We start from the raw sequence: 26,834 nt of genomic DNA, 5'->3' as shown, positions 1-26,834 counted from the left end.
ATATAAAAGTACTTCCATTTATTGAGTGTTACCTTGATGCAAACGTCTCGTTCCGCAACCAGGTAGGGTCCGTCAACCTCATGCTCCCCTTCTGATCTGTAGTTATTCCAGTCGTCTCTTAGAGGATGCTTCCTGTTAACCACTTTCAAGGGCTGCAGAATTTCAGACAGACAGTGTAAGGATAGGCAATGTTTAGAGTGGGGATTGAGAACTTAAATGCTGACGGGGGCCACAAGTTCTCGTCAGTTTTACTGGAGGGCCACGTAGGGCCACACGCTTTTTAACCGGATGGATGACAAAAATGCTGTTTTAGGTATATGGACAAAGTACACCCATTGCCGAATCATTTATGATCTGTTTTATATTCCAATCACAGCTGGAGTACATGCAAACATGCTAAATACGTGCTCTTACGAAATATTTTTTAACTTTGATCCACAAATCTACTTTCAATCGTGGTTGTCCTCTTTAACCTATTCCACATGACCTTAGGCATGTGGTGGGCTGCACTAGTGTCTTAGTGTTAGAAATGTTTGCTTGGACACTTTGAACAAAGGCTCGAACACAGAAAGATTGTCTTTTACTGCCCGCAGGGGGCGTAGTTTCCATGAAGCCACTTCATGTGCGCTTTTTTGACCGGCACCCACCCTCTTATTGAGTGTACATGCCAATTCAAGACTTGAATACCATGCCCCTGGACGTCCCATGGACACCCCATCCAAGTCGTCCCCTGGTACAAACACTGACATCCATAAGTCAACTGAACGTAGACATTTTAATGGGTGGCCTTTGCATGAACTGATACATTTGCAACCTGGCTAATGAGCTCTTCTCGTACAGGAGCGCACCACGTACTCCCTTCCGCCCAAGGATAGGTTTCTTACCCAAGGATGACAGTCTAACAGACTGGTTCTATTCATGTCAAAGTGAGCCCAGATTCTCTGTGCTCCATTGTGTATTTGGCCTTGTAGTCGCACCTTTGGCCAACCAAGCATACAGCAAATGAAACTTTTAAAACATTATAACTTCTATTCTGTCTATTCTTTATCACTTAGTCAGCTGCAGGGCACCAAGGCTTTTTTGTCGCGGGCCACATTGTTGTCACAGTCTCAAAATGTAATCATCTCCTTGTATTATTACAGGTAAAGTACTAAATTAATAGATTTTGAAATCCAAAATCCATGAGATTAGTTTGTTGTTCACAGATCTGGCCCCCAGGCAATGACGTTGACACTTAGATAAACAACTACACTCATTAACGTCCATACCAATTAACAATGTACTTAACAGTTTACAATGACATGTTTTTGGTATGTGGAAGCGAGAACACACAGCGACACAAGGCCATCCTCCTCCTCTTATGACGTTGGGTGTGCGAAAAAAATAAAATACTCTATCCCCAGAGTTCGAGTTGTGAGTCAACGGCAGTGGAAGCCATGCAAGCCCCCTTGAAGCGTACCTCTCAGTCAATCACAAAACACAGATGTCAAGAACTCGACTGAGTTAATGCGAATTTATGGAACATAGAAATTGGTCAACATTGCATGGATCACAAGTTACATTTTACATTGCCACATTTTAATACCTATTCAATGAATAATAAGGCATTTTGCGGTGAGATGCACTTACCAATGCCTGGTACTTATTTTGATTATGGTTGTTGGAGCCAGAAGTTAATGTTGTTCTGGGTTCCAGGTCATCCCCAATCTCATCACTGGAGAAAAACTCACTGAGCTTTTGCACACTGCAGTTAAAAAAGAGAGCAAGCAAATGTTGAGTCGCTTTGGCTGAAACTTGAACAAGAAAGGAAAAGATAATGAAGCAGTCTTTGTTTTTTTGTGTGTTTTGTGTGTGTGTGTGTGTTTTTGAAGCAGTCTATGTTTTTTTGTATGTGTGTTTGTGTTTTTGTTTTTTCATGAGACATTCTGTTGGCGACATAACTTGATGTTATTTCTCCCCTCAGAATTCTGGCTGCGAAAAATAGATTTCACATCCTCTTCATTTAAATGAACACAATGAGCCTGGTCTTATATGGGAAATTTAGCATTTTTTATTATGCAGTGCAGGGCGGATCTGAAACTTTACTCTTATGATAATGAGAAAAAATAAATCAGTATCAGAAAGCTTTTAATAGTGCCACAGTGAGGAAATTTCCAAGGTACGTATTTCTCGGTTGCTCACCTGACAAGAGCTTTGACGGTGGATCGCACGACACTGGAGAGCAGGAAGAGCGGCGTGACCAGGATGTGAAAGAGCGAGAGAGATGCGAAGGCCACGGCGGGAGACAGATCAGCGTCCTCCGAGATTTGCACATGAACAACAAATGTCTGCAGAACGTGAGGGCACATACAGTAGAAGGAATGGAAAAAAAAAATCAAAGGAGAGCAATTGCTGAATTCCTGTGGCCTGTGTAGGTTGCAGGTCAACAAAACCGTTTCTCTTTTATCGTCACAGTGCGCTTTAACTCTTCGTGGAGGCAAATAATTCCCTTTATAAGCAGAAGAGACCCAACCGTCCTTATCATTGTGGAAGAAGAAACAGATTTCTTTGTGTTCAATGTTCATTTATAAAAAAATTGCAAGCATACCTCCAAAGGAAGATGACATAAATTGGTCAAGGAGATCACAGAACTGTGAAGTAGACACTTGTATTTTAATTGATATATATTTTGAGTGTTTGGAAAGAGTGGAGGGGGTGGAGAGCTATAAATGTGTTTCTTTTACTGAAGCAGACTGAAGCAGACTGCTTAAGACTCATTGCTCCCCCCAATACCATTTTATAACTCGCTGATTTTTCTTTCATCATTCAGATTTTTAAATGGAGGGCTTGCCTTCCATGGGCTGACGCTGAGCAAAGTGAACTTAGATATCATTGCTTATACACAAAATACTAAATAGCAAATTCACTGTTTCGCACTCACCGTCAACACAGCTGCTATTGGAATAGCTGCATTCATGAAAACTGTAAGAAAAATAGACACTTAGTCATGAAGATGTCATGATCTGGTTGGCGACCAACGGGGGGCGCTGTCGTCCCCGCCTGCACAGGTGCTGGTCGTCCCGATCAGATTGGCGACCAGCGGGTAGCGACGTCAGCCCTGCCGGCAGCCTCGCAGGTGCTGGTCGTTATAATCAATGACACTTAAAAGGACACCTGGCACGATCATCCGGTGCCGATTCATTGTTTGTTTGCTGCTTGGTTGCAGCATGCATAGTGTACGTGTTTGTTTCACCTTGGCGGGCTTTTACTTTTGGTCTTCTTTTGCTACTTTGTATTTTTTCCATTCAGATCATTTTGATGTTTTACATTGTGTTCCTGCTGACTTTATTTTAATACAATTTGTCAAACAACCTCCTGCTCCCTCCTGCCTGCTTTTTGGGATCCGCACCCGCCATCACCACCTCGCAAAACCCTGACAGAATGAATCGGCCTACCATCGGATCCCGCAGGTACATCGGACCCGTCTCATTTCCACCCTGTGCCTGGCAATGCTACGTCCACGTTAGCGCAAGCCTCGTCGAGTTTGAATTGCGTCACTCGACGAGCCGCAACGTCCACGTAGACGTCCGGCCGAGACCTCCTTCCAGGTGGCCATCCAGGGTGAAACTGGGTGACTGGCATTGCACGCCCACGTCCAGCCACGCTGTCGTCGTGCATGACGAATTGAGTCTCATCCACGACGAGCCGTGCAACGTCCGCGTCAACGTCAGTCCGAGACCCCACTCACCGCTGGATCCCGGAGCGGCTCTGGACTGGTCTCGTTCACCCGGAGCCGGGCAGTTCACGCCCACGTCGGCGTCCGGCCGAGACCTGGTCCCATACGGCCGTACGGGGTGCCATTCTGCGCCTGGCAGTTCGACGTCCACGCAGAGCCATGCGCCGTCGCGTGAACGTGCGAGGGGGATCGCACTCACGCCCACGACGATCCGTGCCGCGTCTTCGTCCACCCCAGGCCGAGTCCCGTTCCCATCAGGCCGCCGCCCGTCGTATGCTGGAGAGGCAGCGGTTGCCCTCTCCACCGACCGTTCCCTGGCGAGTGGACCTTTTGGGAGACTGTTGGGACTTCTGGAAGCAGCCCCTTGAAGGGGGGGTACTGTCATGATCTGGTTGGCGACCAACGGGGGGTGCCGTCGGCCCCGCCTGCACCTGCGCAGGTGCTGGTCGTCCCGATCAGATTGGCGACCAGCGGGTAGCGACGTCAGCCCTGCCGGCAGCCTCGCAGGTGCTGGTCGTTATAATCAATGACACTTAAAAGGACACCTGGCACGATCATCCGGTGCCGATTCATTGTTTGCTGCTTGGTTGCAGTATGCATTGTGTACGTGTTTGTTTAACCTTGGCGGACTTTTACACTTGGTTTTCTGTTGCTACTTTGTATTTTTTCCATTCAGATCATTTTGATGTTTTACATTTTGTTCCTGCTGACTTTATTTTAATACAATGTGTCAAACAACCTCCTGCTCCCTCCTGCCTGCTTTTTGGGATCCGAACCCGCCATCACCACCTCGCAAAACGTGACAGAAGAAAGTTTGGGTTGGTTGGGAGGAGGGGGGATTCTATCAATGTAATTCACATTGGGACACTTTTTTTTCAAGCAGAATACATTGAAAAGCAGTGCAGCACAGTCAACTCATTCACGTGTGATCTTGCTTAAAAACAACTTCCACTCAATAAGATGATCTCAGTGGCTTTGGATGGATGTTTGTTGCTTGATATATTTTTGCCATAGTGCCACATTGTATTACTCTCACTGTTCCGTTATGAACATAACATTTATATTAGCATGTGTAATGCAGGACTGTTGCTTTTCCATTGTTGTTCAAGAACAGGGGTGTCAAACTCATTTTTCGCATGGCCCACATTTTAATTACTGTTAACTTTGAGGTCGATTATGACTGAAAACATAAGTTTAGTTACTGCAATGAGAGTTTTGGTAACACGAAAACACTTACAGTATCACTCTGATTTATTAAAAATTACAATTTGAAATTGTGGTAAAGATTTTAGCAGGCATCGTGAAATTTTCCCATCTTTGAATTGCTTTTAAAATGATAGGGTGGTCCAGCCCTTGAGTTTGACAACAGTTTTTTAGAAAATTAGATGAAAACAAACATGGGGGCTGTCTTGTTTGAATGGACGTGTACTGAAATAGACAAATTATTAATGTGGTTCGTTCAAATGTCAATCAGACCAGATAGACACAGGCCCCCCTCCCCATTCTTTTTTCAGTGTTTTTGATTCCTTTCAAAAAGGGCGTACATTGAGATTATTTTACTCACTGGATATGGAAGTGTAAAGTGCAAAAGCCTGGAGGTTGGTCAATTCCTTGCCCCTGGTTTCCTCCACACTGTCACAGAAGATGCGTTCCCATGCGTAAAGCTTTAGTAATTTGATGCCTCGTAGCAATTCGTTGGTTTTCTTGAGGCGCTCGCTGGAATATTCCTGAGATTCAAGAGAGAGATCAATTTATTTTGTAATGGTCATGATTCATTAAACAATTGCAACCGAAGTGTGAATTCAAAAGTACAGAAATCAAATAAAACTATTCAAATATACAAGTACAATAATAATAATACATTACATTTTAAGCGCCTTTCAAAGCTCTCTAGGACGCTTTACAGTCACAGACAAGCATAGGTACTATAATAACTAAAATACAATAAAATGCAAATAAAATACAATTTTCAATAGAAACGAGTGAGAACTACACAGAAAATGCAATTTCAAATAGGTGGGTTTTCAGATGGGACTTGAAGGTGGGAAGAGAATCGATGTTATTAACAGTAACAGTACAGTCTAAGTTAATTCTGAAATATGACCCAAAGGTGGATTATTCCATTTTTTGTTTTTTTGTCAGGAGCGTACACATGGATGTTTAACCGCCATCATTACATCCATGCCATTACTTAGCAATATATCAATTTGTTACCTGGAAGAAAGTGCGCAAAGCAATGTTGACTAACACAATTTGTCAGGCTCTTTCTGTCAGACAGTTTGTTCACTGAGTGAAAAACAGCGGTTAGGCTGTGGGTGTAATGACCTGAAAGAGTGAATTCAAACACATCCAAGGCCCTACCTCGGGTCAATGAATGAATGAAACATACACATTTAGTCACCCTGAATAGCAGATAAATGTACGTACAGTCGTGTGCTACTGTTCAGCCATGTATAGGTTAGCGATTTTACAGACCCAAGCAACCTTCTGACTTCCCCATCTTGATGTCATGACTATTAAATTAGAAGGCTGCCAATGCTAAGACTCACCAGAGTGCTCTTCTGTGTCTGTGACAGTTTTGTGGCAACAAAATATTGAACGGGCGCAAGCACAGCAATGACAGTTGCTCCTATCAAGGCACTGATTCCCAAGAGGTAATAGAGCAAGATCACTCCTACGATAATCTGGGAGCAGAGGACACAAAAAAGAAAGAATCATAGAACAGTACATCAAAGGATTGTAAGGAGCTAAATGATCTGGTTCTCTTGTGAAACAGAGATATGAAGCGACGCCTGAGTTGAAGTATTCCTGCAGGGGGAAAAAGAAATAAAAGAAAAGAACAATACTTCATCAAGCAGAATAATTTGGAACATATGACATTTGGCGATATATTATTAGAGATCAAATTATACCAAAAAGTCATCATCTTTACAGGCCGTATTAATGATGTACTCGACGAGCACATGTCATTGGGCACGCCTCTCAATAAACAAATCCACCAGGTATGACTGAGACACGTTTAAGTAGTTTCAACAAATGCTTCAAGATTTGTGGATACGATTTACAAAAATGCATTTTCATCCTTTCATCCATTCATTATCCCAACCGCTTATTCTCATGAGGGTTTGGGGAAATACTGGAGCCATTCTCTGAATTGGTTGTCAGCAAATCGTCAGCCAATCACAGGGCACACATAGATGATCAATATTTCCATCTTACAATTTAGAGTGTCCGATCAACGTCCATTGCATTTTATGGAATGTGAGAGGAAACCAGAGTACCCATAGAAAACCCACTCAGGCACAGGGAGAACATGCAAACACACAGGAAGCCCACAGCCTGGAATTGAAGCCTGCATCGTGCACTGCTCGGCAGATGAGCAGTCCACACTTTGCCACCTTGCATTTTTTTTCTCTGTTATTTTAAGAATGGTTTACACGGACATCTTTTGGGATTTCGGTGAGTAAGAATACCTTAAAATTGACTTCAAAACCATGAAACATCTTCATGATGAACTCCATCAATCTACTGGCTGTGACTTGGCACATTCGAGGTGAGAATATGTGAAATGGCACATTGACAGGTTCCCCTTCACAGGAAAATGTCTGTTGGTGGTGTGAAGTAAAATGTGACTGATTCGAAGCAGGACCTTCTACAACAGTTTCCCAGTGGGCGAGATTAATTTCTGACTGAGGCACGGATTCGTGGCTAACATACTCCATCATATTCCACCAACACTTTTTTTCAGTTACAATTCAAATCACACATGATCTTATGAATATGAAGCTATATAAAAATACTCTGGCACATAATATGCTTCAATACAGTTTACCAAGGTACATTATAATTTAATCATAAAGTACATGCAGAAAAGTATAGTGCAAATCCACTGCTAGGTCGACCAAATGGGTGCTGCGCTATAAAATTAGTTCAATTATATTTTACTTCAATATTTAAAGTATCTACGTGTCAGAAAGGGCATCCGACGTAAAACCATGGCCAAAACAAACATGCGGATCAAACCGTTAAAAATGGAGGACACTGATTTGCTGTGGCGACCCCTTGAAGGAAAAAGCCGAAAGGAAAAGAATATTTAAAGTATGTATCTAACATGGTTTAGGTTTTAAATGTTTTAGGGTGCCAGAACTGTAAGATCAGACTAACTGCTATAACAAAACTATTTATTTCCAGAAAAACGCACGACAGTACAAACAGAAATCACGAGTTGCAAGGAGCCAGGAAAAAATAAGGCATAAAAAATAGCCCTTTCAAAAAGCAGGGTAAAGTAACACAGAGAATACCCTCAAAAGTATTATTTAGGCCAAAAGTCCTAAATACAGTAAAGTCTCGTTATATCGATATTCAAGGGAGTCCGAAAAAATATCGATATAACCGGGACTATCGATATATCCGACCCTGTTTGCATGTAATTTTCTCCGTGCGTGCATAGAAATAGTATGGATATAACCGGGACTATCGATATATCCGATATCGATATAACGAGACTTTACTGTAATACCAATACTTACAAAACGAGGAACAAAAGACTAAAATGACTAAAATGACTATGAATGATATTGAGGTCGAGAAACCAACCCTTGAGTATAACAACAAGAAAGGCCAATAATCTGACAATGACTAGGCAGCTTTTGGGCTCATCGCCAGCCAATCATAGGGCATTAATACACAAACAAGCTTTGAAACTAACAATCACATATGTGAACAATTGAATCCCTTATTCATGAGGGTTGACAAAGTTAGCATATGTTAAGTTCTTGAAGGCAGTGTTCATTCAAGGTCATCCATTTGTTTGCCAACAGTTGTGCTTGTCTCAGGGAAATTTCAAATACCATACGTTCAAAATATCCTTGTGACAATAAACACACAAAAACGCTTGGTGAATGCCTGGGAAACGCGTGTTACCTTCAATAAACCTTGGAAAACTGACGAGAACTCAACATTTGCTACCTTCACTAACACTCAGAAATGATCCCCCCCACAGTGGGATACAGGCTTTAGAGTTTTCAGTTAACCCACTATGAATGTTCTTGGAATGGAGAAATAATGATTGGTGTAATTTTTTTAAACAATGAGGGTTATTCACACATAGATGCACGATCTCGGGCCAGGTGGTGTCCAACTGCCCTCGTCACAAAAACAGCTGACAACATCATCCACACGGAGAGAGCTTGCAATTTTCCTGCCATGTCATGCATCGACTTCAGTAAGTCTGTTTGTATTTCTGCAATGTCAAGCACATCATATTTAGGCGTGTCACATTTCGGTTTGCAACCAATGGGTGGCACTGTAGGGCCCCACCTGCAGCTGCACAGGTGTTGGTCGTTTTAATCAGTGGCAGTTATAAGGACTCCCGGCACGGCCATTCAGTGTTGAGAGTTGTTTTGTTTCACCTTGTCATGTTTTACTCATGGTTTTGTTTGCTACTTTTGACCTTTTTGTTCTGATGACTTTGTTGTTTGAGATTTTGTTCCTGCCGACTTTATTTAATACAATTTGTCAAATACACCCTGCTCCTCCCTCATGCCTGCTTTTTTTGGCGTACCCCACTCTGTCTGAAATCATTTTCATGTAAATGAAGGATGCCGGAAGGATTGGCAGGTCAAAAACGACATGATCTCCTAACAGTGCACAAAAGTGCAAATGCTCTGTGACATCCAACTCTTCCTGTGCAAAGTCTATCAAAATACCAAAACGAACAAAATTTCAGAGTTCACGCTTTGTGTTGGACTTGCAATCAGGATGAAAGTAGGAACCAGGACATTGACAGAAATTTTGAAACACAAGTGCTACATAGTTGTGTTAAGTTCGTACTGTCTACTTGTTATCTAATTTACAACCGATTATTTTCTTACAGACAGTGGTTTTTTTAGGTGTTCAAATACCTGACATGTTTCGGCGTATACTTCCGCCTTCGTCAGAGTGTCATTCTGACGAAGGCTTTAGAGTTTGAAGTGACACTGTGACGAAGGCGGAAGTACACGCCGAAACATGTAAGGTAATTCAACATCTAAAAAAGCCACTGTCTGTAAGAAAATAATCTGTTGTAAATTACAAAGCCAACATGTACATGCAGTACTTGACATTGACCCTTATGTTTCCTACCTGTATGGGCATAGCCCACAAGTTGGGACAGAGAAAGAAGAACCACATGAGCTGGTTGGTATCTACGGCAACGAGGTTGCAAATTTGAGCCACAGTGAGCTCGCCCATGGACATGTTGGATGTGCACAAACGCATGATCTTGTTGTAGATTTTGGTCTGAGGATATAACAGCCACAAGATGGATGAGGTTATTTCCTCAATTCACTCCATTTCACGGTGAGCTTCAGAAGCAGTGTACCTGTATGGCCCCGCGTAGCTTGATGCCAGTCTCAATAGCAACATAGTAGGACGCCTGGAGGAATGTTCTTTGCAGGAGCAGTGCAAAGAAGAGCAAGACGGCCAGTACGTATGCATTCTCCAGAAACTCCTTGGATGAAATAAAATAGATCCCGAGCAACCTCATCTGGAAGGACAGAGTGGGAGAGAAATATCAATATACCTTTCTTGATACTTGCACTATGTACAGTTTGTTTATGAAACGGTTTTGCACATTTACAGTATACATCATTTTTACATTTTTACATACAGTAAAGTCTCGTTATATCGATATTCAAGGGAGTCTGAAAAAATATCGATATAACCGGGACTATCGATATATCCGACCCTGTTTGCATGTAATTTTCTCCGTGCGTGCATAGAAATAGTATCTATATAACCGGGACTATCGATATATCCGATATCGATATAACGAGACTTTACTGTACATTTTTTTCCAAGATGACGCCTGAATAGGCAGCCATCAGCAAGTGCTCTCACGAGCCTTGCTTTTTTTGTTGTTTTTGTCTTGTTATTGTGTTTTCTTTTGTCACTTTATGTTGTTGTGCATCACGTGGAACGGATACAGATTGCTTTTCATGTCATTACAAAGAGGGTACAGCAAGTCCTGAAGAATGAATGACTGTGTCTTTGTGTTGTCATATTTGTTATTTTTGTTGTTGTTGTTGTTTTTTTTTTTACCATGATGGCGGCGCGTGAACACGCAGCGGCTCCCCTCTCCCGGCAAATTGGCATTTTCATGTTTATTATGTTTGTTAAAGTCATTATAAGTGCCTTGCATGCTGGGTCGGAGAGAACAGTAATTTCATCTGTGCTATATGTCATACATATTAGCATATTTGACAATAAAGCTGACTTTGATCTCAGTCTGCTGACATTTTTATTTTACTATGCTTACAATACGTATCTTGTTTTTCTATCCTCCCCCCCCCCACCCTCATCTTCTTTCAAATTGCTGCTGCGGACTGGAAATGTCCCCATTGTGGGACAATGAAAAAGGTTTTCTGATTCTGACTCTGTTATGCTGTCAGCTAAAACAATAGAATTGCACAAGATTTCACAGTTGAAATGCAACCTGGGTTAAAAAAAAATTAAAGCACTGGTGTCAAAGTCAAGGCCCGGGGCAAAATCTGGCCCGCTACATCATTTTATTTGGCCCGCAAAAGCAAATCAAGCATGTCAAGTGCTATGATGTTTGCTAAATTCCGAAGCAAAATTTCTAATTGTCTTATGTAAACCACAGTCATATTTTTTACTTCGAATTTGAAAACTAGTTACTCATTCATTTGTTGTGCACTCTTTGTTTAAGAAGTGGACGGGATTAACCATTTTTATGGCTTCCCCAAATGCGTAACGGCCCCCGAGAGGAAACCATAACTACAATGTGGCCCGCGACCAAAAAAATTGACACCATTGATTTAAAGGGAAAACGATAATAGTGTGTTTGTTAACGTCAGACGAAAGCGATACTGTCTGAATGAGAGCCTAGTCGATCACAAATTATTCAAATGTTTGAGACAAAGGGAGGCTTTGTTCCTGAGAATGTAGATTGGATAAATTATCCTGAAAGATTTATTTTCCCGGGATGAATTTCAAATGAATAATTTATTACTTCAATATGATACCAACCATTTTTCTTTGAATCACTATACACAATGAGGTTTCCTTCCATCACTCACATCATTCTGATACCCATTCATTATCTTCCAGTTGTTTTTGACTCGTCTTTGTGGTCAAAGTCAACCGCCCAAACCGCATCTTTTAAAAGAGAAGTCCACATATTTACATATGGAATTATATCAGGAACAATTAATTGCATGGGGCAAGATACAGTACATTCTGAGATCTGTTTCCTTTTTTCACAAATTCTATTCAAGGGTGATTGGCACTGCATACTGGCACTAAGCGATGCCTGTATTGTTCCTTCTTTGTCTTACGGTAATTGTAATTCAGTGCACCTCTTTTCCATACTATAAGGTGCACAAAACTGTTTTCCCAGACTACACACTGTAGGTCGACAAAATCCAGTTAATATTATGTTGACGTATGGGATTGCTGCGCTGTTTTGATTTTCATTGCAGTTTTTGCTCTGTCTCTTTTCCCAAAGGTGATTTTTTTTTTCCCCCAACTGCATCTCCAATAAATATCCGCCTCCATAAAAATAACAGATGTGGTGTATTATCTCTCCTTTTGCACACAAAAAAAAATAGCCCTGTAGGGAAAGGTCTATAGAAGGAAATCAGGACATGTGATTTACAAATAAATAAACAAGCAGTAAAACAATGTACCCTAGCTATTGGTTGAAAAATCTAACTAAAAAATGCTCAAATTGGACGTATTACACAACAGTCTATTTTGGCTCTTCTAAAACAGCAACTTTGACTGATGTCAGAAAGGTTTGTACTATTTTCACTTCAGCTTATAACGTTCCGCTGCAGTCGAGGCTGAATTTCTGACTTCCGAATGAGAGAGATGATCTCACAGGCGAATGCCAGAGTCTCTGTGATGTGATGAGCTGCATTTTGTGAAATCCTCAGAATTGAAACAGCCCCAGCAGCAATAAATCTCAGAAATATTTGACAGTCACTAATGCTCCAAAATCAATGCTCCACCCAAACTGGTATGTCTGATATCAAAGAAAGAGAATCGGTCAGGCAGGTGCTACGTCACTCAATGTTCGGATGTGCTCTGAACGATTGATTTTTTTTTTTTTATGTTCAACCATGAATGCGGGCAAGAAACAGATCTCGTCACGTACAAATGGTGAACAGTTACAACGTTTCTTTATTGCTTGCCCCAAATGTTGGATCATTAAAAATACTTTAATCAGGTAGGCGCAGATGTTTTTGGTTTCAAGTTTATGACGGAAGTGTTAATTCTACATGACATGCAATATGTCTATACGTTCATGCTGTATCGAGACTGAACAAACAATCACACAAAACTATGATCAAAAAAATCAAAGTTTATGGGGAACCAACAAAAATGGTTAGTGTAATTTTGGACATCAACAAAAAACAAACAAGTTTGACATACAAATGTGTCAATCTGTTAAACTGTTCATTCTCCTTGAGAAAGAAATTCTTACAATTAATTCCAGGTTGACTCCTAATCATTACAATATCCACAGAGAGCAAATTCGAGCCACACTACACAGGAAAGTTCGAATGAAACTAAAAAGCCCTTTCATTATAAATTATAAAATGAAAGCGCCGATGTGTATGTGAAACTGTGAGTCGCAACTTGGAATTGAAGCGGATTATGTGGAACAGGAGATGAGACAATCTCTTTTCGTCAATGGATCCGCTTTGTGTTTGCTTCAAAAACTTATCTTATAGCAGCTGTGTGCACATTTTCACGATGGCCTCCTTGATCCACAGGTGAAAAGGATACTTTGAACCTTTCCTCTTTCATCTATATCTGTTTCAGATAACAAAGAGGATCCAGAAAAATGCTTAAGATTCAATGACTGTCTGTGTCTTTTGTTTTGTGTTGTTATTTTATTTTGACTTCAAGGCATGAGAGTGCCTTCCTTTACAGCAGCTTATATATTTTGTTTTTGTACGTATTCTTTTTCCTTTTCTCTTCCTTTCATCACTTTGCTGCTGTGAAATCAGAATTTCTCCAATATGAGAGAAAATATTTTTTCTTGATTATCGTTTGTTTACTCACACTCAGGAATTCGACAGCAATCTATGGACACACTGTTTTTGTTCTTTATTTATTGCCTCTCCACCTCTACACATCTGCTCGGTGGTTTAGCTCAGTGGTCTAGATGCTCCTGAGGGTACCGAGAACTAAGGAGAGGACAAAAAGGGGTCGAGGATTTCTGTTGCCATTCGTAAAATGTTAAGCAAACCCCCTCACTGTCCATCGTTAAATCTCGTCTTTCAATCCACTTTTCATTTGGCTTTCTACCCAAGATAAGACTCAGCATTCTTGAGCTATGTGTTTATGTTTTTATGTTGATAATTCCATCACTTCAAATGCCTTTGTTTTACATGTCTGACTTTTACCTTACTCGTGGTATTTTGTATATGGCTGTGGTTGTTTCTCAAGTGCTCTATCAATCAATATCAATAAAGTTGAATGAGTTAACAAGTCTCCATTGCATATGGTGCCTCATAGGCTCTCACCGGTTGCTGGATGGTTCGGTTGTCTTTGCTGATGTGATGGACGATGCCAGAGATACAGAGCGGACCGACAAAGCCCAGCAGGTCAGCCATGAAGCGGAATGTGATGCTGAGGATGAGAGGTCTCCCAAAAGCTTTGCACAGGGCCTGCCAGATCCACTTGGGTCCCTGTGGCGCCGTGCCCTGAGGTTTCTAATGGGAAGGATGGATGAAAAAAATTGTGAGGGATTAGAATTAGAGTCACTGTTCTCGTGGAAAACATGAATGTATAACATTAAAACAGCTCCGCAAAAAATATAATACAGACACTCTCGAGGTTACAAACATTCAAGTTACGAAAAAAACGGAACATTCGAACATTTTTACGGATATTGTATATCGAAAAATTTGGACAGAGATGCTGTAAATTAGATTTTGTATTGCACGCCTTTTTCCGGCCGAGCTCGCTTGCACTTTTTTCTCTTCATTCTCTGTTGGGGCTGCAGTTGGCGGAAAGCGCAATTTTGATTGGATGATACTGGCCGTCATTTGAAACAGATAAACGACCCTGTAAATGAGCCAGACGAGTAAAAACAAAGTACACTTCAGCTTCAATACACATAACTGGATGTGTAACAAGAAAGCATATTCTCCGAATCTGAAGCCATTGTTTTGATTCACAAGCAATGCAAGACGTCTTGGCGTGACGTCACAAACTGGGGGCGGGACTTTCAGCTCAATGTTTTTGCAGATTTTGGACACTTTGTCATTTTTATTGGTGTTTTGCATTTGACTAAAAATATCATACTGCGTGTTTTGGGTATTTTAGATGCTATAAAACGTTTTTCTGGTGTCAGTTAAAAAACAAGTGACGTCGGTTGTCCTGTAAATATACATTCCATACAAAATAAATCACTGAAACAACTTCTGAACAAATTCACCTGATGAACGACCGCTCGGAATGTATCTTGTTCATAAGGTCGGGAGCGTATGTATAATGTGTATTCTATCCCTGTTATCCTGGCTCCTTCTACACACTTGACTGGTCATTAGCATTGCACAAACAATTTTGTAGTAAAAAAGAAACTGCTGCTACTACAGAAAGATGAGGTCCATTATAGATGCTGAAGCAATGCAAAATCCCATCTGCCCAACCAACAGAGTGCTTTCAAATAAGGTCATAGTCATCTGAATTTCCACACTTCTTCCTGTTGCTGCTGCATCGTGGGACACGCTGATTAAGGGTTTAGCAGGGGCCACGTGGGACAACCCACAAAAGAGACAACCCATCATGGCGATGCGGCGGTTGAGCATCAAGGAAGAAGTGAACTCTTTGGATGACATGTCATTATTTCTCACGGCAGTGTATTGCATCTGAAAAGCGTATGGCGAGGTATTAGGTTTTTGGTGACCGTGAGTTGCTGACACTCCTTTTTTTCTATCAGTTGAACTAATTTCCATGAAGTAATTCCCTTTCATGTGAAAGCTCATCGAGGTATTGGATTTGCAATTGTGCAGTAGTACTACTGGTAACCGTTGGCCGTCAGCACAGAGGAAATTGCGGTTTGCATTTCTGCCTCACGGTACAAAGTTTGGGGTTCAAATCTGCTCTCAGTCTTTCTTGTTCTGCATGTGCTTACATTGTTTTTCATTTTATGCTACAACTCAATGTTCCCTGTAAACTGTGCTTGTGCGCAATCGTGCACCGCTTGCACATACTCAGCGCACAAGAACATCTATGCAGCACACAAAATAAGACAGAAACGCATTGCTAATTTTAGAACTGATATAATCTAGTTAATTCGACCAATTTTATATATATATATATATATATATATATATATATATATATATATATATATATATATATATATATATATATATATATATTATATATATATATTTATATATAATATATATTTTTATATTATTTTTTATAAGAGAGAGAGAGAGAGAGAGAGAGAGAGAGAGAGAGAGAGAGAGAGAGAGAGAGAGAGAGAGAGAGAGAGAGAGAGAGAGAGAGAGAGAGAGAGAGAGAGAGGCCACAGCGTACACATCTGATGTTGCTCACAGTGGTCCTCAGTGTGCTCAGGGAGCTTGTGTGTCTCCTCAGACACATGAAAAATTAGAGGGAACATTGCTCCAACTACAGCTACATATACAGTAAAGTCTCGTTATATCGATATTCAAGGGAGTCCGAAAAAATATCGATATAACCGGGACTATCGATATATCCGACCCTGTTTGCATGTAATTTTCTCCGTGCATGCATAGAAATAGTATCGATATAACCGGGACTATCGAAATATCCGATATCGATATAACGAGACTTTACTGTAGTTCTATTAAGTTCATTTTGTCTACTTGATATCTAATTTTCAACAGATTATTTTCTTACATACAGTGTTTTTTAGGTGTTCAATTATCTGACATGTTTCGGCGTATACTTCCCCCTTCATCAGAAGGGTGTCTGTAACAAAATAATCTGTTGAAAATTATACAACTACATATTTTGAGTAGACTATACATCTTAACTCATTTACTGCCATTCCCAAATTTATTCGTGAATTTAATATCATGACGTGGTGCGTCATTCCCGAATTTGTCAGGGTTTTGTCTTTGCTTGCGCTGGGGTGCCAATAAAGCGCTGGTCAGACCTGTGGCAATGTTTTTTCCCTCCCATGAGGGGGCAGCATTTGCATTTTGTACAGCCGCCCCCACTTTCAATGCAGATTACGATTACCAAGTAAACTCGACATAAACATGTTTTCTCATGAAAAGAGAGGCGAAGGTTTCTAACGCTGCATTGAATGTTTATGTAGTCCTAAAACTCAATATTCTGTGGGTCTTGGAATTTGAGTGAAAATGACAAAAACCCTGGCACTGGAGTGGACACATAATTCCACATCGTCTGGCAGTGAATGAGTTTAAAGTCTATCTAAATCCAGATGATTTTACTGTCTACCACCACTTGACAATATAAAACTGGGAAAATTCAACACCTTGTTTCAGAACACAGTTAAATTCTCTTCTTATCAAATATGTAAGAACACAAAGTTCTCTGAGAATTTCACTTTTGTTGAAAGTCTTGGTGGAACTCCAGACGCTACTGAATGCTCTTCTTTGAGAATTTGTTTATACTTTGTGCACTCTGTGACGTCCAGCAACACAACAGCTTGGCTGAATGAGGCAGTCGGCAATGATCATAGGAAAACATCTGGACTGTCACAGCGAAACTGTTGGATTAAGCTCTCCCAGGAAATGTTCAATGCACTGCTTGTGTGTGTTCTCATCTACTGGAAGTTGCTCTAACCAGCTCTCTGAGAAAACAGAACATGCCTCGGTCTTGCCATTTCAGTGCATATTAACATACAGCGATCTGGCTTCCCATAAAGTGAAGCTCTGTCACATACACAAAGGTCAACATGTCGCCTTGTTCACAGTAGAATGGGAATGACCCGGCGCCTTCTCGATGACGAGTATCCAACCCCCCACCAGGATCATTTTATCGTCCTTCTCTAACAGCAGGAAGTGAGACTGTTTACAGTGGACACACGTTTAGCCATGACAAATGTCGGTGACCTTTCAAACACTGGAAAATTCTGACCCTGACAAAGATGCCACATGCTTCATAAGAGACACAGATAGATGTTTAAACTTGATTTATCCATCCATCCATCCAAACCGTTATTAGTCATGAGGGTTGCGGGCATTCTTGAGCCTTTCCCAGCTATCCACGAGCATTGGGTGGGGTGCACCCGAAACTGGTTGTCAGACAGATAAACCTCACTCTTTTTTTAAATGGATGGAAATAACACACTGTCTGATGAAATAACATGCAAATGAACTCATTTAGCATTTGTCATTGTCAGAGATATGACGATGAAGCTGACAGTTTAACTTGCTGTGCTTGTGTTTGTTTCACCTTGGCTGTGTACAATGCATACACAATGCATTGTGTATGCATTGTATGCTGTGCTTGTGTTTGTTCCACCTTGGCAGACTTTTACTCTTGGTTTTCTTTTGATACTTTGTATTTTTTCTGTTCAGATGATTTTGATGTTTTAGATTTTGTTCCTGCTGACTTTATTTGAATACAATTTGTCAAACACAACCTCCTGCTCCCTCCTGCCTGCTTTTTGGGATCCACAACCGCCATCACCACCTTGCAAACCGTGACACACACCACATTATAAGGCATGACAGTAGAGACTTGAGTTACGCACTACTTCTGCTACGGAGGAAAATGGAGTCGGTAGCTGCTGACAGTAGTTGCGAGACCTGTTGTGACTCAATATTACTTCACATATAAGGCACACCTGCGTGTAAGGCGCAGGGTCATCGCGTGAAGAAAATCAAGGCTTTTGGGTGCACCTTATACACCGAAAAATACGGTAATATCTCCCGTGAATTAAATATTATGAAACATTAAACAGCGGAACACACACCTTCTGGGCTTCAAAGGCGTTGCGGAGCTTCATGTAGTTGGTGAGGGCCCTCATGGCGATGGGCAGCTTCCCGATGACTTTGAGGTCAATTGGTCGCCTGTGAGCTGAGGTAATGAAGGTGTTCATCCACCAGTAGGTGGCTTTGGACAGCAGGTTGACAAAAGGCTGCAGAAAACGGACGCCCAGATCTTGAAGGTCCTCAGGGGGCTTCACTTCTGTCGGGTTGGCGAAACACATGTATCGCTGCAAGACATGGACACAACCGGTTAGTTTCACAGGCTCATAGTTGGCCCAGTGACTCAACTTGATCATCCACTTGGAAATGTGCATAAGGGTTCTAAGCGGCTGATTAAATTTCCATTGAAGATGATCACTCTGGGAGGGAGGGAGTACAATGTACAACAGTAACTCTCACACGTAGGGACAATTTGGGGTGGTCAATCTGCCTGCCATGCATGTTTTTTGGAGTGTGGGAGGAAACCGGAGGACCCGGAGAAAACCCACGTGGGTCCGGGGAGAACATACAAACTGAACACAGGGAGGCCGGACCGGGAGGCGGACCGGGACGCGAACCGGGACGCGAACCGGCGATGTCTGCACTGTGAAGCCGGTGTGCTAAACACTCGACTACCGGGCCGCCCTCTCCTTAGTATTTGAATTCAGCGATTTTGAAAACAAAACAAAAATGGTGAAGTTAAATGGAAAAGAACTTTATGTTGGAATAAAACTGTATATCATGTAGTCACATTATATTCGTAAACTAGTTTGCTTTGTATTATCCAAGTTACTAACACTCGTACATAGCTCACGTGATTTTTACAGTACAAATCACTAAATAAATATAACTGTTTAAAATTATTTTTTTCATTTGATATTTCCATGATGACAGGTGAGACACAGCCTCACCTGCCTCCCCTGACTGCACGTCACTGACTTTGAAGTATGTCTGTACGCACAGTAGACTCAAATGAATCACGTCTGAAAGGCTTACATTATCCTCCAAAAGCATGTACTGTGTGGTGGAGCGCCAACATGTGAACCGCCACAAGACAGGATTCTCTGTAATGCAACACGACAAAAGGACTGACTTAGACTTATCCTCAACTAATCTGAAGTTAACTGAGCTCGCTGGGTAGCCATGGAGAAAAGTGGCAAAAACTTCTCATCCCACTATGGATCATGTCCAAAGTGTCACAGCCTATTACAGACTCTAATTTTCTGTTGGATTCAGATGGTTTTACTTCAGTTGACGAGTTCTCATCCACACTCTGACTGGCACGGCACATTTTTTGAGTCTGAAAATGAGGCCTGGCATCCACAGCAATCATAGCCTATCACATTTGCTGGCGCTGTCTTATATCGATTGGCTTGAAATGTGATTGGCGTGGGTATCTGGAACATTTTATAAATGAAACATAACCTGAAAAAAATAACCCACATTTTTTTTCCATTTTAAAACTTTGAGGAGGTGTAAAATCAAATGTATTCACTCCTAGTTTAACCATGTATTGGAAATCCTCTGAGCCATGACAGTTGATGATTTGGATGTACTTTTAGCAAGTGTACTCTTTACGCCTGTTGTATTATTTGAGGGCATTGTGCTTCATCGTGTGCAAAACATGATCGGAGCATTGCTTTCGCAGCCGCTTACCAAGAGGAAACAGAATCAGCAGATGAGGTGTATGCAGCACAGGGAGTAACACATTGTCAGGAGGAGGAAAAGTGACCAAAAATCTCAGTTGAACTTAATTACTGTCTTTAAAATATGACAAATGTCAAACAATGTGGGGTCATTTTTGGTCTCTCATTCCACATTTCGGTAAATAAAAAACAAAAACAAACAGAAAACAATCTGATACACATACCTGCACACATTCATCATTACAGTAAGCGGGAACACACTCACTCTGCCCAGGATGACATTGATCTCCACAGCCAGCAGGAGTCCATAAAGTAGCACCAACACGCATGTGATGCAATAACGTAGCTGCCTGGCGCCGATTCCATGCTCAGTGTATTTGGCAAACTTGATGGTTTTCATGATGAAGGCGAGAACCCAGTAGATCAGGAGGGCTGAGGACATGTCACGTGGATAAGGGATCAGACATCCATTATTTGAGACATCACACCATTTTTTTACTTTCTTGATCAGAGGTGACTTGGCTTAGTGTATTTGTCCTGTCTTGTCTTTGCTTAACTTTCTGGGCTATACATACAAACAAACACAGACACAGTACAGAATAATATAATATTCCTGTGCGAATCAGTCTGATGTGCATGTGAGTGAGAGTTACAAGGCAAGAGTAAAGCAAGTACATTTTTACCCAAGATGATTTTTTTTTACGCACGCTAGCAGCACAGCACACTCTCTCCTCTATTTGGGTCAGATAACCACACTTTGGTCATCTTAAATGATATTTATACAAGTATGTTTTATTTTAGAGCAGAAGCTTTCAGGTTAGTAACCTGTAAATATTTTAGGTGGGTTGATGGTAGCGTGGCCCTGGATCCAGAAAAGAATGGGAGGCTAACACCTGACCACACTATGGAAATTGGATTCATGGCCATTTATATTTTTTATATCCAGTCATTTTACATACAATCGAATCACCTCTCTGTATTCAGTATAATATCATACAGTATAACAAAGAAAAATAAAGAGGCCATCTGGAATGGCAGTGGTCTGACTGGAGTCCCTCGTTAAGAATTTTACATATTATCTGAGGGCAGCTAATAAACAAATAAACAAATACACAAATAAACAAATGGATGGATGGATGGATGGATGGATGGATGGATGGATGGATGGATGGATGGATGGATGGATGGATGGATGGATGGATGGATGGATGGATGGATGGATGGATGGATGGATGGATGGATGGATGGATGGATGGGTCGCTAGATGGACAGATGGATAGATGGAGCAAGCAAATGAAGGAATGAGAGCGTAACGCTGTTTATTTAATGCTGTACTGCGTTAATTTTGTTCTTTCTTTCAGTATCTTGTATCTTTTCTGTGCGGTTATTAGCAGACTCGCTCACATCAATATCTGTGTTGGGAATACAAAAAACAATCAGGCAACACAGGCTCATTTGTTTAATGAAAAAAGATTATTGATGTCTGCTCGGAGCACCGTGGACATGAATATATTGTTTTCTTTCCCGATACTGTCTCAGCTCGGGGCAATGAACTGTTCAGTTGGAGATGCATTACTAAATCACTCGCCTCATTTTTAGAATCTGATCACCATGACGCATGTAGAGGCTTACATTGTGGTGGTTGATCATTTCCATGAAAAGGTCAAAATGGTAACATATGATTTGTTTTAAATCCTGGTTTTGGAGCTCATGACTGATTCAAACCCCATAGAATGATAGAGTAAGCCACAGAGACTGACGAAGCAAGGTTAAAGTGTGCTGGAGGTGCATAATGGCTTTACCTAGTAGCAGTTTGGGAAAGTTGGAGGTCTCGATGTTATGATAGTAGACAATCGAGGTGATCCCAGCCATAAAGGCAAGACCTGCCGGCATATATAGGTGAAGATGGAGAGATTGGCTGAACCTACAAGTAGAGCAATCGGGAGGAGACAGAATTAAAAATAAACAAACGGTGGGTCAAGTTTATGTCTCATTTCCATTTCTTTGGGCTTGGTTTTAATCTAAAAATGTGGATCTATAACGCCAAATGACACTACTGACATTTTTTTATTTAACCAGTCAAATGTCAAGCAGGTGAAGAGTGCTTATGTTTCTATAAACAATGCAAAATATGATACAAAACAATTATCCTGATTTATATAGCACATTCACAACAACTGAAGCTGTAACAAAGCACTTAACAAAATGGTTAATTTAAGACCAAGTATTTTAGTATTTTACAAGCCATCACATGTCTTCTTACAACCCCCGGATATGAAGAAGTCCTCAAGAAGAGACAGTACAGAGATCAACTTACCCATCAGAGACAATGCCCTCTGCAATCTCACAGACCAGGATAAAGAGCAGCACAAAGGTGAGAAGCCAGCGCAGATTATGACCTGGGAAGTGAAGCCAGGTGCTGTGATGGATGTGGACCTTTGAGCTTTGACTTCCCCAACCTCACACAGGAAATGAGGAAAAAACAAGTTATGGAAACTGGACAAATTAAAAACGGATTTTTACATGATATATTTCTATCTCAGTGCATTCAGCAGCAGTGTTCCAAAGTAAAAGAACATTGTGACCCTGCAATATTAGATACAGCTCATAAAGGTAATTTTTCTTCTAAATACTCAACGAGTAACATTTTGGATCATAACAATGATCATCGAGAGGTGACTTTTGTCGATCCTTGAGACTATCATTCCACTCCGACTGCATTGTGAGCGAGCTGTGCTGCATCACTGTGTGTCAAAATGGTCAGGGTGAAATCAGCCTTAGAAATAGAAGGTGCAGACATTTTGTAAATTATCGTATTTCCTATTTTGGTTACATTCGCGTAGTTCTATTGGTTTACAAATGATATATATCAAAAATGTTTATTTAAACATGGAACGCCTGCTTCGGTTAGTGTTTCGGGTCGGACCGATTTAGATCGTTGGACCGGAAATTGTTGTAAACATACGTTTGCATTAGATCGGGGCATTCGAAGTAAACCACTGTTGAATCAAGACGTATCACATTGCTTGTCTTGTGGTTTTTTCTGGATCCCACAACACCGTATCTCCCTTACTATAGTGGAGAGCGCAACATTTTGGAGGCACCGCTGGGATATTTGCGTTCGAGTGTTGTCTACTCGCCGTGGGTAGAAGCTCGCGCCGAATATCCCCAATCAACCCAGTCGGAGTGGCGTCGCCGTTTACTGGTTTGTTTCTACATGTGCTCTAGTTGCATCTCTGTGCGTACAGCCACCACTAGAGGGCACTGGAAGACTTTGAAGTGAATCCGGCCAGCTGAACTGCGTCTACCCTCTCGAAAATGGCGTTGGAGGAATTACAGTTGGACATCAAAGGCAAGTTATTTGGACTGAATTTTCGACAGTTGTCAGAGTTATGTGCTGAAATCCAAATATCTGGACTGGAAAGAGAGCAACTTACAGGAAAGACTCGAGGCCAACTAATTAATATTGTGTCAACCTACATTGAAAGAGCTGAATTAGAGCTAGAAGATGGAGGAATGTCAGATTTGCTACGTGTAAAGGACTTGATTGAAAGTATAAAAGATTTTGAACTAGGAATAGCCAAACCAAGTGAAAAAGGTCGGGATGCAGTGCGAAAGAGAAGCATAGTGCCCCCAGACACTGCCCCCTGGCGCAAAGATTTCAAAATATCTGGACAAATAGGGGAACTCGGACAAAAAGATAAACTCACATTTCCTAATTTGGTCAGACAGATAGAAAGTGGGCTCAGTAAAGGCTACCAGGGGGATGAGATCATCGATGCAGTGGTTCGTGCCATAACACCAGGTCTGCAGTTGAGAAGCTACCTCGAAGGGAAAGAAAATCTTACCCTAACTTCTTTACGAAGGATTCTCCGATCTCACTATCAAGAGAGAGGAGCCACTGAGTTGTACAAGCAGCTCTCATCGGAAGTGCAGACTAATAAAGAGTCCCCACAGAAATTTCTACTGCGTGCAATGGATCTTCGTCAAAGGATCCTTTTTGCATCTCAAGAAGCCGAATCAGGGATGAAGTATGATCCCACGTTGGTCCAGAGTTTATTCCTGCACACAGTTCTGACGGGGTTACAGAGTGACAATGTAAAGAGTGACATGCAACCTTTCCTCCTGCTAACCACCACATCAGATGAAGTACTGTTAGAAAAATTAAACATGGCATGTGCAAATGAAAAAGAGCGACAGGAAAAAAAGAAAAATGCTGCTGCACGGGTGACAACGCTGAACACTGTCCAGTTAGATGACACACCAGTCCCGATTGGGAAGAAGACAGTCTTAAAGCAGAATACTGTTACTGTGCCGAATGAACTCCTTTCAGAGATCAAAGAGATGAGGTCAGAGATGATGCTGTTAAAAGAGCTGCGTGCAGAAGTGTCCCAGATCAAAGAGACTATTCAGAAACCAACAGCCACTTCTAAGCCCACCAGCGGAGGACCTGAACGCCTGCCTGACAATTACCCTGAACAGGTCGCCTTCATTCCACCTTCACAATATCAGGTAGATCCACCAGCCAGGCACTACTACACCCAGCACTCCCCATCAGCTCTTCAGCAGTACCACCCAGCACCAGGCCCCAGGCCGATGAGGGGGGCAGCACAGTTCCAGCAGCGGTTCGCCCCTCAGCAGTACTACATGCCCCGTCGCCCTCAGCCCAGGTGTTATTCTTGTACTCAGACAGGTGAAGAATATTGTCAGCACTGTTTTAAATGTGGAAGTAGTGAACATTTCAGAGCAGGCTGCAAAGCACAGAACTCAGCTAGGAACCATGCTTTAAACTAGAAAGGGTTACCCCAGTGGGACATGGTGTGACCACAGAGACAGATAGGTCCCAGTATTACAGTGGTGCTATGAAAATGGAATGTAAGCCCCACACATGTGGCCCCGTTCAGAAGAGACATAAGCAGTCATTTGTCGAGCGTACAGATAAGAAACTGTGTGGCAAATTACCTTCGGTCAGGGAGTTAGTGGGAAAGAAATGTCTTATTCGGTGCTTTTTGGGTAACAAAAGGGTTGAAGCACTCTGGGACTCGGGGTCCCAGGTGTGTGCTGTAGATGAGTTATGGAAACAAACAAACTTACCTGACGTGTCATTGAAAAATGTGAATGAACTTATTGACCCTGATAACACTCTCAATATTGTGGCAGCTAATGGAACGGATATGCCTTATGTAGGATGGCTTGAGATACCATTTAAACTTGGTGCTAATGATCCAGGGCTACTTGTACCAGTATTAGTACTAAAAGGTGACCAGCAACAGTGTCCTATCATAGGGTTTAATGTCATTGAGCGTCTTGTGTTAGATAGCCTCTCTAATGAGTCACAAACAGGGGATACAGAAAAGCTCTTGAAATCGGTTAGACTAGCTTTTCCCCACCTTAAGCGCAATAAAGCTGCCACTTTCATAAAAGCAGTTAGTCTGGGACAAGCACATGAGTACCGTGTAAAAACAACAAATGAGAGATTCACTATAGCCAGGCATAGCTCACTTATTATTCCATGCAAAGTACAGGCTAAGCCCTTTAAGGAAGATGTTACATTGGTTTTTGAGCCAAGTGAAAACCCACAGTGGCCAGATGGCCTCGAGCTTTGTGACTCGTTGGTCTCAGTAAAGGCAGGTTCCATCCCTAGGATAGTTGTTAGTGTCCAGAACCCTACTAATCATGATATTAGGTTTCCAGTAAAGGCTATTATTGGTACAGTGCAGTCAGTAGGGTCTGTCTACCCAGCTAACATATTTAAAAGGGACCTTCCTTCAGCGGTTGTCAATGAGGTCCATGTCCAGAATACCACCATCGCTCTCAGTGAGCAGTGGGACCCCCCAATTGACCTTTCTCATTTGGACGAAGATAAAAGAAAGACCGTTCAGCAGATGTTGAGAGAGGAATCGGCATCATTTTCAAAATCGGACGACGACATAGGGTGTGTGGAAAACCTACAAATGGACATTTTGTTGAAAGACACTGAGCCCGTTTCAAAGACATATATGTCTGTCCCAAAGCCAATGTACAGAGAGGTGAAAGATTATTTACAGGACTTGATAGCGCAGGGGTGGGTGGAAAAGTCCACTTCCTCCTACTCATCCCCTGTCGTCTGTGTCAGGAAAAAAGATGGTACACTGCGCTTATGTATTGATTACAGAGAGCTGAACCGGAAAACACACCCTGACCGGCACCCCATCCCACGGGTACAGGACGTGGTGGATAGCCTTGGGGGTAACACCATCTTCTCGCTGCTGGACCAAGGCAAAGCATACCACCAGGGGTTCATGTCCAAAGGGAGCCGACACCTGACTGCCTTCGTGACCCCTTGGGGCCTTTATGAATGGATTCGAATTCCGTTTGGACTCATGAATGCACCAGCAGCGTTCCAGCGGTGTATGGAACAATGTCTGGAGGGGTTACGGGACGAAATATGTGTCCCCTATCTTGATGACATTCTTGTTTTCAGCGGGACATTTGACAACCACGTTGAGGACGTCAGACGAGTGTTGCGACGTCTCAGGG

At 41.8% G+C, this 26,834-nt stretch overlaps 1 protein-coding gene across 9 annotated transcripts in view; it reads right to left on the bottom strand.

Annotated features, from left to right (window-relative positions):
- Positions 1 to 26,834, bottom strand: part of abcc8 (ATP binding cassette subfamily C member 8) — a 64,899-nt gene that overhangs the window by 27,276 nt on the left and 10,789 nt on the right. For 7 of the 9 annotated variants that reach the window (XM_088997254.1, XM_088997250.1, XM_088997251.1 and 4 more), the window contains 13 exons: positions 22,633 to 22,774; positions 22,118 to 22,239; positions 20,581 to 20,747; positions 18,675 to 18,917; positions 14,251 to 14,439; positions 10,077 to 10,241; positions 9,839 to 9,994; positions 6,265 to 6,399; positions 5,280 to 5,442; positions 2,921 to 2,961; positions 2,182 to 2,327; positions 1,630 to 1,744; positions 33 to 152 (listed from right to left, as the gene is read on the bottom strand). In XM_088997254.1, the coding sequence (XP_088853380.1) occupies positions 33 to 152; positions 1,630 to 1,744; positions 2,182 to 2,327; positions 2,921 to 2,961; positions 5,280 to 5,442; positions 6,265 to 6,399; positions 9,839 to 9,994; positions 10,077 to 10,241; positions 14,251 to 14,439; positions 18,675 to 18,917; positions 20,581 to 20,747; positions 22,118 to 22,239; positions 22,633 to 22,774 (1,904 nt within the window). The remainder of the gene's footprint in view (positions 1 to 32; positions 153 to 1,629; positions 1,745 to 2,181; positions 2,328 to 2,920; positions 2,962 to 5,279; positions 5,443 to 6,264; positions 6,400 to 9,838; positions 9,995 to 10,076; positions 10,242 to 14,250; positions 14,440 to 18,674; positions 18,918 to 20,580; positions 20,748 to 22,117; positions 22,240 to 22,632; positions 22,775 to 26,834) is intronic. The other 2 variants (XM_088997252.1, XM_088997253.1) reach the window with 2 other exon arrangements.

The sequence above is a fragment of the Hippocampus bargibanti genome, linkage group LG05 (genome assembly GCF_051943395.1).
Source record: "Hippocampus bargibanti isolate YZ-2025 linkage group LG05, ASM5194339v1, whole genome shotgun sequence".
Lineage (NCBI taxonomy): Eukaryota > Metazoa > Chordata > Actinopteri > Syngnathiformes > Syngnathidae > Hippocampus > Hippocampus bargibanti.
This window is presented reverse-complemented; position numbering and strand designations above follow the sequence as displayed.